Source organism: Felis catus, chromosome B2 (assembly GCF_018350175.1).
Source record: "Felis catus isolate Fca126 chromosome B2, F.catus_Fca126_mat1.0, whole genome shotgun sequence".
In the NCBI taxonomy this organism is placed as follows: domain Eukaryota; kingdom Metazoa; phylum Chordata; class Mammalia; order Carnivora; family Felidae; genus Felis; species Felis catus.
In genome coordinates this window covers 116,391,082-116,405,867 of record NC_058372.1, presented here as the reverse complement: position 1 = coordinate 116,405,867, position 14,786 = coordinate 116,391,082, and the positions used below count along the sequence as shown (strand labels likewise).

The following is a 14,786-nucleotide window of genomic DNA, read 5'->3' as shown; positions in this document are numbered from 1 at the left end:
GTGTTCTGAAACACATTGAGTATGATATGAGAAATCAATTTAGATTGCGATGTAAACAACTGAATTTTCAGGGGTTATTTTTTGAGGTAGTTAGTAATAATTACCCTGGCCTATATGTATCTTGATTTAATTCTATCACATTTTATGCTTTATATTTACCATTTATTTTTGCTTGTTTTCTTTTCTTTTTTTTTGCCTTTTATAGAATTGATTGAAAATTTCGCTCTCCACATTTTTTTTCTCTTCATTTATTTGGAAAGTAGGGCTGTTTGTTATGGTTAAATTTATGTGTCAATTTGGCTAGGCTAAGGTATCCAGTTTTTGGTTAGTCTACACCTTGCTGTGAAAGTCTCTCTTAGATGTAATTAACATTTAAATCAGTAGACTTTGAGTAAGGCAGAATACTCTCTATAAAAGGTAGGTAAACCTCATCTAATCAGTTAATTGTCTTAAAAGAAAAGACTGGCATCCCTCAAAAATAAAGAATTCTGCCTCCAGACTATCTCTGGACTTGAGACTACATCAACTCTTCTCTGAGTCCCCATGCTGCTGGCTTGTCTTGAAGAATTCAGACTTGACAGTCCCTCTCCTTAAGACAAATTTCTTTCTTTCTTCTTTCTTTCTTTCTTTCTTTCTTTCTTTCTTTCTTTCTTTCTTTCTTTCTTTCTTTCTTTCTTCTTTCTTTCTTTCTTTCTTTCTTTCTTTCTTTCTTTCTTTCTTTCTTTCTTTCTTTCTGTTTCTTTCCTTCCTTCCTTCCTTCCATCCATCCATCCATCCATCCATCCATCCATCCATCCAGCTATCTACATTCTACTGCTTCTGTTTCTCTGGAGAACTCTGATTACTACTACTATTTTTATTCTTCTATAATTATCCTCAATGTTTAATACATATACTTAAAAAAAGATTAAATCTAACCAATTTTTTACTGTCCTCCCAAAATTTTAAGGACTTTAAAAAACTTCTAACCCTGACCATCTGCCCCATTATCATGTTATTATTCTGTTTTCGTTATGCTTTTTAAAACAATTCCATACATTTAGTAATTATCATCATTATGATTTTCATAATGCTTAGATTGTGTACATTTACTTTTTCTGTTCACTTTTCTCTTTAATCCCCAATTTCCTTGATTTTATTGGCATTCCTTTTGAAGTGTGTTTTATAGCAGCTCGGTGAAGGTCTATGATTGGTAAACCCTCAGTTTTTCTCTGAAGATGCCATTATGTTGTCCTCCCCTCTAAATGAGGTTTAGCAGGGTATAGGATTTTGAGTTGACCAGCATATTATATCAGCACCATGAGGATATTAGTCCTTTCTTTTTTGATTGCTATCGTGACTTCAATGGGATATATGCTAACTGACAAATCTTATTCCTTTGGAGATAATCTGCATTTGCTCTCTAGATTATTTTAAGATTTTGTTTTCTTTTTCTATTTGGTCTCTATAAGTTTAACACGGATCTTTCCATGTGTGGACTTATTTTATCATGATTATTTTCCTTAATTTGTGAACTCCTATCTTTCACCGATACTGGAGAATTTTCAGTATCTCTTGACCATTACTCCTCCTCATTCTCACTCTTTTCAACTTCTGGAACTCCTCACAGACTTACATTTTCACAATCTGCATTCTCTGTCTCTTAAGTGTCTTTTATATTTTACCATGTTGGTCGCATTCTGGGAAATGTTTTCAACTCTTTCAATTAACTAATTCTCTTTTCATCTGCTACTAATATGTTGTTTGGTCCTCCCATTCAATTTTTAATTTTAATTACTATATTTTTCAGTTTTAGAAATTTTATCTGTATCTTTTACAAATTTCCATAGTCTTTAGTTCCTCTTCCATCAATCTTTTCAATTCATTCTTTTAACATTTTAATAATTTAAACGCTTTCATTTTATATTCACTTTTAGATTTTTCGATAATCTCAGGGTCGTGTTAAGGACTTTACCTACCTATCCTCACTCCTACTTGATTATTTATATTGTATCTAAAGACTAGTTTTCTGCATCTTCCTAGATGCTCTAGAGGTTTCAATAGCCAGGACTAGTACCCCCTCCATTAATGTCTCAGCTTGGAAAGTCTTCTACCATATGAATGGTATAAATTTGGACTTCAATCCATAGGCTTGTGATTTTAGCATTTTATGAGAGACATTTTTCACAATGAGGGCATAAAAAGAAACAAGGCTTCTCGGAATCTTCCTGAACTGGAAGGCATGAGTGTTCACTGATGAAGACAATTATTCCAGAGTCTCATGTTTTTACGTACTTTCAGTCAGAGACCTCTCCTCTTGTAGGTTCAAGGTGATGGCTGGGATGTCATCTCTCCCTGCCTGGTCTTTAAAATCCCAGCCCCTAGACATTAGGAACTATATTTATGTTCCAAATTCATTGAACTACCAAGGTGCCAGCTCTAGAGTGTGCCATTCTTTTTTAACCTCTCTCTGTATTTTTAGATTAAAATTTTTTTTATGTTGTATTTTTTATATTTGAGAGAGAGACAGAGAGTAGGGGAGGGGTAGAGGGACAGAGACAGAATCTGAAACAGACTCCAGTCTCCGAACTGTCAGCACAGGGCCCAACGTGGGGCTCGAACTCACGAACCATGAGATCATAACCTGAGCCAAAGTCAGATGCTTAACTGACTGAGCCACCCAGGTGCCCCTAGATTTCCTTTTGTTGCTTCTTTCTAAAGTGAAGTATGTATTAAATTTGGGGAGTTATAATTTATTTAGCATTTCTATGAATTTCTAACATCAGGATGGATCTGAATTAACTCAGGCTGCATGTTGTCAGAAATCTTTGGCTTTCCTTTCTAGTGTCCTTAATTTCTATCAGCGTTTTTCTCCCTACTGATCTGCCACATAAGAGAAAATTTACAAAAATTTAGTTTATTCCTTAGACTCTTGACCCTAAAGCAAGAGAAAGCTCCTTTTGAGGTTTCTATGGGTATGTATTTTCCACATGTTAAGGAACACACACTGGAAAGTCACTTGCAACAGCAGTTTATCAGTTTACGTATTTATTAGAATCAAGGTTAAAACTTTAAACTTAATTAATTTTTAGGTATATTTCTTGCTATAAAATAGATGCATTTAATTTATTTTATTTATTTATTTTTGAGAGAGCGACAGAGACAGAGAAAGAGAGCTCACACATGCAAGAGTGAGGGAGAGGAAAAGGGAAAGAGAGAAATCCAAAAATACTCCCCGCTATCAGTGCAGAGCCTGACACTGAGCTCAGTCTCACAAATAGTGGGATCATGACCTGAGCTGAGCTCAGGAGTCGATGCTGAACCGACTGAGCCACCCAGGCACTCCTAAAATATTTATTAGACATTCCCCTCATCTCTGTAGTTTATCTAAAGCCTACATCTTGATTATACAGCACTGTTCTTTACTATTTCACTATCCTTGTCTCTGTGGGGGAAAAATGCATGACTTACAAACTGCTTTTATTTTCTTCTGTATTTTATACTATTTTTTTTTCCAGAAATGCCTGGAAAAGACCATGCTAAATATTTTTAGAATTATGACTCCCTTGAATGATGTATAATTTTAGCAAGAAACAGAACTTGAACTTGGAGAATAAAAAACACACAGTATACTGGGGTTGAAGCCCAGTATAAATTCTTCTATTCCTAATGTTCATTCTAGTGAAGCTCAGACTGAATGCTGAGACTAATTGAGAAAGGGGATCCTGGGCTAGAGGGTATTAATGAATATTGTTGATATGTGGGTATGAGAGAGACAGACACAGGCAGAGAGAAAGAGGAAGCTTCAGACAATGACTGCAGGGTGGACAAGAGGGGACTGAAGAGAGGAAGCTTTCTGTTGCCAGAGGAAATGAAAGAGTGATTCATTTTTTTAAATGCAAGATACCAATGGAAGGTGATGACTGCCTACATGGGAGTATATATGACACAGCACACTGCACTGACTTAGACCAAGGGAGTGAGACAGGAAAGGAAGGAAGATGACATTTCAGAATAGGTGAGACTGTGCGATTATTGCTGTGTGATGATTCCTCATGATGTGTAAGAACCAGAACTATGGAATTTATTCTACATTACCCTTCTTTTCAATTGTTTTTGTTGTTATTGGAATGCACCAGATTCAAATACATAGCATCTACGACCTTTCCAGTGGAAAGGGCAGAGGGCCTCCTATTTCAGGGCCACTGAAACCATGCCTGTTGCCTCTCTGCTGGTCATTCCAAGGATCCAGCATTCTGTGAAATCTATTTGTTCACCTACTTCTAAAACCTGATTTGGTTTATAACATAGGTTTTAAGTTCATCTATCATCTGGAAAGTTTTTTTAAAAAGTTTGATTCTCTGTTCTTTTAGCATCTGAGGACTTTTTATAGCACCAAAGCAATTAAGATTAAAACAAAATAATTGGATCATCATATTCTCTTTTCTGACCTATGACATATTTCCCTTCTTTCCTTGCACCCACCAATGAGAGGTACTACATGAAATGTTCTCTTGGAGATTATGTGTAGGAAAACAAATGCTTTATAGTATTTTTCCCACCCAACACTAGCAGAAAAATCATACCTATTTTTTCATAATGTCTACTTTCCCCAAATACTTCATTTCAATATATAAATAAATGATATATACAAGACAAGTAGCTGTTAATCATTGCTTAGGGATATTCCACTATCATCTTTAAATGTATACAAACTCCACCTGCTTATTATTTAGTTAAGTGACCAACATTCCTCTCATATTTTCCTTCCAATGACAATGTGTGTATTTATAAATAGGTAGCTTTAAGTAGTTTTTAAAAAAGCGAAGTTACTTTAAAAATGCTGTCAGTTATGCTTTGTCATTTTTTCTACCATTCATTTGTTTCTGTTCTTATGGCTTTTTTCTTCTCATATTATCTCATGTCCATCTCTTCACAGTCATAATTGGTTGTTTTATTGCTTGTCTAACAGGCCATTTTTCTCCTCATATAAATTCCTGCTTTGTTTCTTTGTCCTTCCTTTCTGATTCATTGAGAACATTTTTCCTTCTTTTTAGGGCTGGACTCAAATGTGTAAAGGACTCTTCTGATTTGTTACTCTTGAATTCTTTCATACATAAATAACAAACAATCACACTCTTCTGTATGTATCTATCACTCCAGCAATAATACCGACTCTTACATTTCTGTCATTCTAGTCCTATCTACGTAATTGTGCAATGTAATGATTGGCAAAAATGTTTAATTTCTAGTAAAATACAACTATGTTATCATGACATTAAAATGAAAGCTTCGGGGTGCCTGGGTGGCGCAGTCGGTTAAGCGTCCGACTTCAGCCAGGTCACGATCTCGCGGTCCGTGAGTTCGAGCCCCGCGTCAGGCTCTGGGCTGATGGCTCAGAGCCTGGAGCCTGTTTCCGATTCTGTGTCTCCCTCTCTCTCTGCCCCTCCCCCGTTCATGCTCTGTCTCTCTCTGTCCCAAAAATAAATAAAAACGTTGAAAAAAAATTAAAAAAAAATGAAAGCTTCATTTATTCTGTTCATGAATCAAACTTTCTGTTTAGTCCAATAAACTTTCTGGGACAAATCTGTCTTCTTTGAGTTTGCTAAGAACCATTTAATAAATTATTCTCTTTAGAATTTATTTATTTAAAAAATTTTTTAATGTTTATTTTTTTTTGAGACAGGGACAGAGAGAGAGAGAGACAGACAGACAGACAGAGCACAAGTGGGGAAGGGGCAGAGAGAGAGGGAGACACAGAATCCAAAGCAGGCTGCAGGCTCCGGACTGTCAGCACAAAGCCCAATGTGCTTTTTGAACCCATGAACTGTGAGATCATGATCTGAGCTGAGGTTGGACGCTTAACCAACTTAGCCACCCAGGTGCCCCTAGCATTTATTTTGTACATTTTTAGACATTTAATTATTTTTATGTGGGATATGGAAGGAGAGAAAGAATGATGATAACAAGAAGACATGTTGTAAAGCATTATAACTCATCCCAGCTCTGTATTTGAGGCTGGCTAGATTATCACGTATAAGCATCAGTATTGAGGAAAGTGAATATTTTGTGTCTGCATAAAAATGTCAGTCTTCTAGACATAAGGTGATAGTATTAAAATTGGGTGAAATAAAACAGCTCTTTAATAAAATAATAGTTAGAAGTTTATAAAGATGAAGTAATGACAATAGTGAGATTTTTATTGGTACAAATGAATGTAAATAGACTTGAAAGATATTAGTTAGAATGACATTCATTCATTCATTCCTGAGTGCCTACTATTTGCCAGGTACTGTGTTAGATGCTTAAAATGGTCCTGCGATAAAGCATAGGCCAAATGAAAATGGTGACCTTGGAAATTTGGGTTTTTAAAATAGAAGATTATGAGAAGATGGATGAATAGTTTAGATTAAAAAAAAAAACAGATTCATTCTGAAAGGATGACTAGCCATAGGGAAGTTTCTGCAATAGTCGTATCACAATTTTGAATAAGAAATACTCAGAACATATGGTATTAGAGCTTATTCCAGAGGAACAGAAACAGTAGCAATTGTTGATGGAATATGATGTTTTCACTACCATCACTAAATAAACATTCTAAGAGTGTAGTAAATGCATTTAATATCCCTGAGATCCTAGATACCTTTGTGCCCAATATTAAATCACAACAAATATTGATCTGTTTCTCTAACACTAAATATTTATGTGTATTTCATTCACAGTCAAATGTCCAATCAAGTTTTTTTTGTCTCAAAATTTTGATGTGAAGACCAAAGGGATTCAGAACATTTAATTCAGAACATTTTAACTCACCATGTGCTTCCTATGAAGTGTTTTCTAACCTTCAATAACCTACAATAATATTATGAAGGTGTATCACATAACTTATTTAAAAAATGTTGATGTATAAAGAATGAAGATTTGTCAGTATTGAAAATACACAAGATAACGTGCTATAATTGGAACCCCCAAATTCTGAAATATTAATTCCAAATTTATTTTGAACAATGACAGCAGTCAAAGGTTGCTTTGAAAGCAAAGGTTTCCATTGTGCTAAAAACAGTATAAGGAGTTTAGAAGCATATGATCTCATGTGTTTTGCAAAATGGACACTTTATAGTCAAACTTCACATATACCAAATTTGTGGGTAGCCATAAGCAGTGGTGTTAATTTTCTGGGCACTTTCTTACTGATGGTATTTGGAATAATAGTAATACATTTCCCTGTCCAGAGTCTTATGTTTGACTGTTTTTCTTCTGTGAGTTGGTGGCACAAAGCCGCTTGGCATCTGCAATAATTTCAAGGCCCTTATCAGTAGTGGGAAGTAGTGAGAGACTGAGAAAAGAATTCTGTTATGATTACAGCACACTGGATGTTTATTTTGGATATGATTTAAAAGGAGCCTTTGAAAATAATTCAAAATAAATATTCTAACTTACTAGGATTTTCCAGAGCTCATTTCAATTTGAGAAATTTAGTCTAGGTACTTACTCAAACAGATTGACCCACATTCTTAGTACGAAGCACTATTTGGTTCTTACCAGTTTTGTAGCTTCATGTGCAAGATCTTTGGCTTCTTGGGCAATTTTCTCAGCTTCATCAATAGAGTCCTTAATATTGCTGTAAGCATTGAAGGCTGCAGTGGCATTGAAGGAGATGTTTTTAGCTTCGTCAAGGATTCTGTTGGGATTACCCCCAAAAAAGAACATCAGAGCAGTTGGTACCCAAATGAAGACCATTCTACTTATAACAAATATGGCTTAAATGATCCCAGCCAGGACAATTATATTTCCAAGTCATCATGAAATATCTGCTTATTGTATTATATTTAGTTGTCAATTTAAATTCATATTCCTAAATAATTCAGCTATGAAATACTACCAACATATTTTTTAATACCCACTCAAACATTTCTGCAATCTCATGCACCTTGCAAACTGTGAGCAGTGAGATGATCCTTAACATCATTTGTAAGGCACGCTATACGTTTCAGAGCGCTTGTACCATATTACTGGAATGAATTTCACAAAATCTCTTTAGGATAGGTGTACTTCCCAGATGGATATAAATGAAGGTTAGATAGCTTGTGTCAGGTTACATGACTGACACATCACTAATTAAAAACTTGGAGCTTGCATCTGTGGACCTCTAACTTACTGCTCCATTCACTACCCTCCATGCAAAATTGGTAATAGTTTACTGTAAAATGAATTGAGTGTGAATTGTGTCCAGGGTCTTCAAACATGGATATTTTCCTTTGTGTCATGCATATTAAGTATTGGAATAGAACCTTACACATGTTATATATTAAATAACAGATTTATTCGAGAAAATTCTTCTTGGGGGTTATAGGACCTATATTTATATTATGATGACTCCAAAATTGTACGTAGAATTACGTACTTACACGTAGAAGGCTATTTATAGGTCAAACACACCTTGTCACTTGCCCCTCCCTCCTCTGACCCAAATAAGAGTCCTAGCCTATTACACAAGGGAACTATGTAGTGTCTCCCTGGAGTTTGAAACAGAAAAAAAAAAAAAAAAAAGACTTAAAGACTATGTATGGGGCCACATTTTCAAAAGCCAGTCTTTTAACAATAGTTTTGATTTAATTAAAAATATAAAACTAGAATTTGAAATGGAATGTGTATTTACATATTATTATTTAAAATGCTAATAAGGCAACCACTGTGCTCTCTAATAAAGAATAAAAAATATTTTTTCTTAGCATAGCCTAGGGCTATGTTCACTCCCTACCAAGCCATATTTGAATCCACTTTTAACTCAGACTTTTGAAGCTGCTTCAGTGGAACTTTGCCCAAACCCTCCTAATTAGGCTTTTCCACAGAAAGACCGAGTAGCTCGTATGCTCATAATTAGAGAAATCAAGATTTCAAAGAGATTCTCTACCATTTCTGCGAGTCACAACTTTTGGACAAGCGTCAAGATACAAAGGCATTTGCGACAACAAATGACATACCCATCAAGGACAGCAGATGAGTCATTCAACTGAGCTGCATGGCTCTCAGCCTGGGACACCTTCTCAGCAAGGTTTCTGTCCTGTATTTCCTGGGAGAGGTCATCTATTTTATCTTTCAGCTCCTCAGACATGGGTGGCAACTTAGTTTGAATATCTTCAACGTACTGATGTGTACAGAAAAGAGGGCATTTTAAGTATGTGACTACAAGCCTCCAATCGGTTACTAATTTCTCTAGGAGATACAATTCCACACACTTACTTTTTAAAAAGAAATTTCAATTTTACTAACACAGCCAAAAGAGAGGACAGAATAAAAGCTGTTATTTAATGAGAGGGATTAGGAAATATATGAAGCCAATTTACACCAAGAAGAACCTAACTATATTTTTCTAAGAAAATGCTACTTTGTAGGCATAAATGCGTAAGTGGTCGTCATTAGGATCTTTTAGATCATCTGTGTTTCTATTCCCATATACCACAGTGTCTACTGCATTAGGATATTAAAAGTCTGCTAATAGTTTACATTTCTCTTTCAACTAACATTATATAAATATTGAAGCAGATTTGAAGGGCTATCCTAGGAATAAGAAATACCCTTCATCACTGTGGGAAAAAATACAGGTTTGTGTGAGTGTTTATGAGTACCCTCTCATGTCTGTTGGGAGAACAGTGTGAAGTTTTAACTGTTGCCAAGAGCTAGGCACAAGGATAATGGAATAGTTCAAAAACAATTTGATACCCACAAGAAAAAAAAATAGGATTTGCTTATGTTACTGAGATTTTTTGATTGTGTCCTATTTATGAAAGCCTGTATCATTATTATTTTCTTTTCCCTTTGGGTTTTATCAAGTACTCACATCTATGACGGAGTTGATTTCATCTGCAAGACGGTTGGCTTCACTGAGTATGTCATTGCCTTCTTTTAAAGTGTTCTCAGTTTGTTGTTTGCCATTTTCGATAGCTTCCTTCTTTTTCTGTAGCACAGTAGGAACAAAACATCAAAATGCCCTTCGGAGGAAACCCTATCCGACCCTGTACTCTTTCTTGACTTCCTCGAGCTGCCTGAACGTAGGCTTTGTGAACAAGGCATGTCGTGTTGACAATGAGAACAGATGGGAATGCTACAAACTACCTGGCCAGTCCTTTGAGAGTTATTTTTTTTTTAATTTTTTTTTCAACGTTTATTTATTTTTGGGACAGAGAGAGACAGAGCATGAACGGGGGAGGGGCAGAGAGAGAGGGAGACACAGAATCAGAAACAGGCCCCAGGCTCTGAGCCATCAGCCCAGAGCCCGACGCGGGGCTCGAACTCTCGGACCGCGAGATCGTGACCTGGCTGAAGTCGGACGCTTAACCTACTGCGCCACCCAGGCGCCCCTTTTGAGAGTTATTTTATTTAAATCCCTATATAAGTACTTTCTTCCTCTCAGTGTGACAAAGTCACCCAAGAGAAGAAAAGTTATGTGATGTTAGCTGAGGAATTAAAGACTACATTTTAAAATTTTTGATTATTTTTTATTTTAGAGGGAGAGAAAGAGAGAGAGAGAGCATGAGTGGGGGAGAGGGGCAGAGAGAGAGAAAGAGAGAGAGAATCTTAAGCAGGCTTCATGCTGAGCATGGATCCTACCCCACAACCCTCGGATCCTGACCTGTGCCAAAACCAAGAGTTGGACAGTCAACCAACTGAGCTATTCAGGTGCCCCTAAAAACTATTAACTTGTTTTTAATATTTATTTAAAAAATTTTTTTCAATGTTTATTTATTTTTTGAGAGAGAGACAGAATGTGAGCAGGGGAGGGGCAGAGAGAGAGAGGGAGACACAGAATCTGAAGCAGGCTCCAGGCTCTGAGCTGTCAGCACAGAGCCTGATGTGGGGCTCAAACTCACAAGCTGTGAGATCATGACCCAAGCCGAAGTCAGACACTTAATTGACTGAGCCACCCAGGCACCTCAATGTTTATTTTTAAGAGAGAGACAGAGAGACAGAGACAGAGTATGAGTGGGGGAGGGTCAGAGAGAGACACACACACAGATTCTGAAGCAGGCTCCATGCTCTGAGCTGTCAGCACAGAGCCCCATGTGGGGCTCGAGCTCAGAACCGTGAGATCATGACCTGAGCCAAAGTCAGGGGCTTAACCGACTGAGCTACCCAGGCACCGTCCCTAGAAACTATTTTTAAAGCAAGATCAATACCCATTTTAAACTTGTGTAAGTGCAAGTGCTGAATATGTATTACTGAACATGTGGTAGTACCCTGAATTACATTGGAACTAGACGTTACATTCCAGAATGCAGGGCCAAAGGAGTATTCTGTGAGCATAGACATAAGCAGATTTATTCTATGGGAGTTCTGTAAAAATTGGAAGAAGTGAGATTTTTAAGGGGACTTAGGGAAAGTGCTTTTCAAAAAAAGAGAAATGAACACATGGAAGAATAAACTTAATGGGCTGTTCCATGAAAAGAGAGCAAGCTCTCATTTTTCCTTGATACTGATAGCTTGTCTTAAAACTACATGAAACTGATTCCTAGCCTAGAAGGATAAAATTGACGAGAGAGACCTATTGTTATTTTTCTATTTGGAGCAAACATTTGTGTATATGTTTTTCTTTATACATCTCACTCATTCTCCCAAACACTTGTGCATTTAACTGCATCAATTTTAAACCTCTGCCATTTATGTTGTTATATAGATAATAATGCTAGTTTTATAATCATTTATGTCTCAATATGTGCCAGGTAGTTTATAGGATTTTCTTAGTAAATTCTACACTAACTCTACAGGTCCTGTGTTTATCATCTTTTAGAAGAATAGGAACTTGAACAAGTGATTTACTCAAGGTCACACTACCTGTGCAGTTAAGGTTTGAACCTGGTCTACCTGATGAAGAAGCCTAGGTCTTGAGCTATGAAAGGACTGTCACTCCTATTATAGAAATCATTTGCCTTATTTGCACTGGGATAGCACTGATTTCATACCTTTCTCCCCCCTTCTCTTCACCAACCACGTAAGTCCACTGCCAGTCCCTATGTCTTGTTCCAATTCTCTGCTGCTGTAGTTCCCTCCGTGATGTGCTCTCGCTCAGTTCTTTGCCTTGTTTCCTCCCCCACGCTGTTTCTGGTCACTTCTCTGATCACCTGTCTAAAACAGCCACCATCTTCATCCCAATTATTATCTACATACCACAGCAATTACAAACCAGATTCAGGGAATAGCCTGCCTGGGTTGGGATCCTAGCTCTGCCCACTCACAAGCTATGAAAAACAGGGGCGAGTGATTTATGTAGCCCCAGGTAAAAGGCTTAGTCCCTTGCTTCTCAAAATGTGGGCCATTAACTAGCAGCATCAGCATCACCTGGAAAGGTATTAGAAATAGATAATCTCATCGCCTTTTCAAGAACTACCAACTCAGAAACTGTACTTTAACAAGAACTCCAGGTGATCTACACAGTAAAATTTGAGAGGAACTGACTTACAACACTGCCTGGCACACAGCAGACACAATGTAATCATTAACTATTATAATTACTTCATTTTGGTCCTCCTCTTAGCACTCATTTATCTGAATTATATTCTACAGGGTGGCCACAAACCATAGAATCATAGATAATGGTATTTTTTTGTATAGATTGAACCATCTTGGTTGCCCCTTCTGAGAGTTGCGAAAAGCACTGTTACTTAGTGCAAATCAGTGACGCCATGCCCTCATAAGATGCATGTACAATACAGGGAGTAGTAGAAATGAACAGCCTGTTGAACTACGTACAACTGAGGAAGCACAACATATTGACTACAGGTGCGATATCGCTGAACATATCACTTATTATGTATACTAGTCCATGCTCCAGACTTTGTGTCTATATTACATACTTGTTTATTGGCTTAGGGATTATCTCCCTTGCTATAATATAAATTCCATAAAAACAGTCTATATGCATCAAAGTTGATTGCACCTCTACTTTTAACTTCTAATTAGATCTTAATTCATTCCAGAGCTCTGTAAATTTAAAACCTTTTTGGGTGAGGTGGAAGGCTTAAGAGCCTGCAAAAGCTATAGTCCTCTCTGTCTAGCAACTAACTACTTTCTTTGCAATCCTTCCTTTTGCAGTTTCCTAATGGTCGATTTAGGGACAGACTGTTCAATACATGTTCCCTCGCGTAACTGAATTGCTCACATTCTTGATGTGACCCAGGCACACGGTCCTCTCCGCCTTCTCTCCATCGCTGCAAGTGCCCTCTGATCCCGTGCTCCAGAAATTTGCATTCAGAGCCCCTCTGATCTAGCTCCAAATGCCGTTTCCAGAGCTATCTTCTACTACACACTTCTGTATCTCGGCAGTGAGCTTCACTGTTCTGACATTTCCTAACACCACCGTGCACTTGCAGAGCTCTGTGTTGGGGCTCATCTGACCCCATCATTTCTCTCAGTCTCAGCTAGGATGCCATCATTTTTTGTGCGTGTGACTCTTTTGCTGATATTCCTAGCCTATATTAATCTCAGAATTATATACTGTGAAGCTGCCTGAATGTTAAGTTCTACGAGGCCAGGAATCATTCCTATTCAGTCTCGAACACCTCTGTTACCAACAGCACCTTGCTGAGGTAGGTGCCTGACAGGCATTGTAGATCACCACTGCCTATTTTCCAAGCCTTATACTACATGATTTCCTAATACCAAATGAACTCTCCAGTTTATATGAACCACTCACAAATTTCCCCAAATGTAACTTTAATCCATGACTCCAATGTTACAGTGGCTTCTGATAGTTTCCAGGATAAACCCCAAATCCCTTAACTTGATCATAATGTACTTGGTCTTTTATTACTCAAGTTCTGGACCTCGCCTGTCTTCTCTGGCTTTCCATCCCCTGTTTGTCCCCGTGAAGTCGTCATTCCAATCCTATCAAACCGCTGAATTTTCTCCCAAATGTTTTATATTTTCTTTTTCCTCTCCATGTCTTTGCTTGTGGTTTTCCCTATTTCTGGAATATTCTTCCTTTTCTGCTTCGACTCACTTGTGCTTATCATGCAGGACTGAGCACACATATCATGTCCTCTATGAAGTCCTCCTTAACCCAGGGGGTGATTTAGATGCCCTCTCTTTGTTTAGTTTCATGATGTTACTGCAGTGCATGAAGTGACTTACTTGTGTGTACTTCCCACTAAACACAAGTCACCTGAAATCATCAGACATGGTGTTTTATTCTTTACTTCAATGGTTCTCAAACCTAAGGCTACATCTGAATCACTGGAGGCATTTTTAAAACACAGGTGGCTGGGTGCCACTCCCAGTTTCTGAGTTGACAGATTTGGGGCGGACCTCAAGAATTTGTATTTTTAACAAGTTTCTAGTTGATGCTGATGTTGCTGTTCCAAGGACCACACCATAAGGACCAGTGTTTGATCTAATCGACATTTGTTTGGCACATTTCTTGAAATTAGTAGGGGGTTAGTAAGTGTTTTTAACAAACAATACATGCTTATCCCCTTAAAATAAACAAATAACATTGAGTTGTGTCTTAATTATAGCACCTTCTTTGTGAGCACAGGCACAATTTGTCTATTTAAAACACAGCTTATGGGGCACCTGGGTGGCTCAGTCGGTTAAGCCTCCGACTTGGCTCAGGTCATGATCTCATGGTTTGTGAGTTCGAGCCCCGCATCAGGCTCTGTGCTGACAGCTCGGACTCTGGAGCCTGCTTCAGATTCTGTGTCTCCCTTTCTCTCTCTGCTCCTCCCCTGCTCACACTCTGTCTCTCTCTCTCAAAAATAAATAAGCATTTAAAAAAAATAAAATAAAACACAGCTCATTATTCAATTGAATGG

At 37.5% G+C, this 14,786-nt stretch overlaps 1 protein-coding gene across 8 annotated transcripts in view; it reads right to left on the bottom strand.

Moving 5' to 3' along the window:
- LAMA2 (laminin subunit alpha 2) overlaps window positions 1–14,786 on the bottom strand; it is a 623,859-nt gene that overhangs the window by 114,444 nt on the left and 494,629 nt on the right. For all 8 annotated transcript variants that reach the window (XM_045058020.1, XM_045058023.1, XM_045058022.1 and 5 more), the window contains 3 exons: window positions 9,821–9,937; window positions 8,964–9,127; window positions 7,522–7,660 (listed from right to left, as the gene is read on the bottom strand). In XM_045058020.1, coding sequence (XP_044913955.1) covers window positions 7,522–7,660; window positions 8,964–9,127; window positions 9,821–9,937 — 420 coding nt within the window. The remainder of the gene's footprint in view (window positions 1–7,521; window positions 7,661–8,963; window positions 9,128–9,820; window positions 9,938–14,786) is intronic.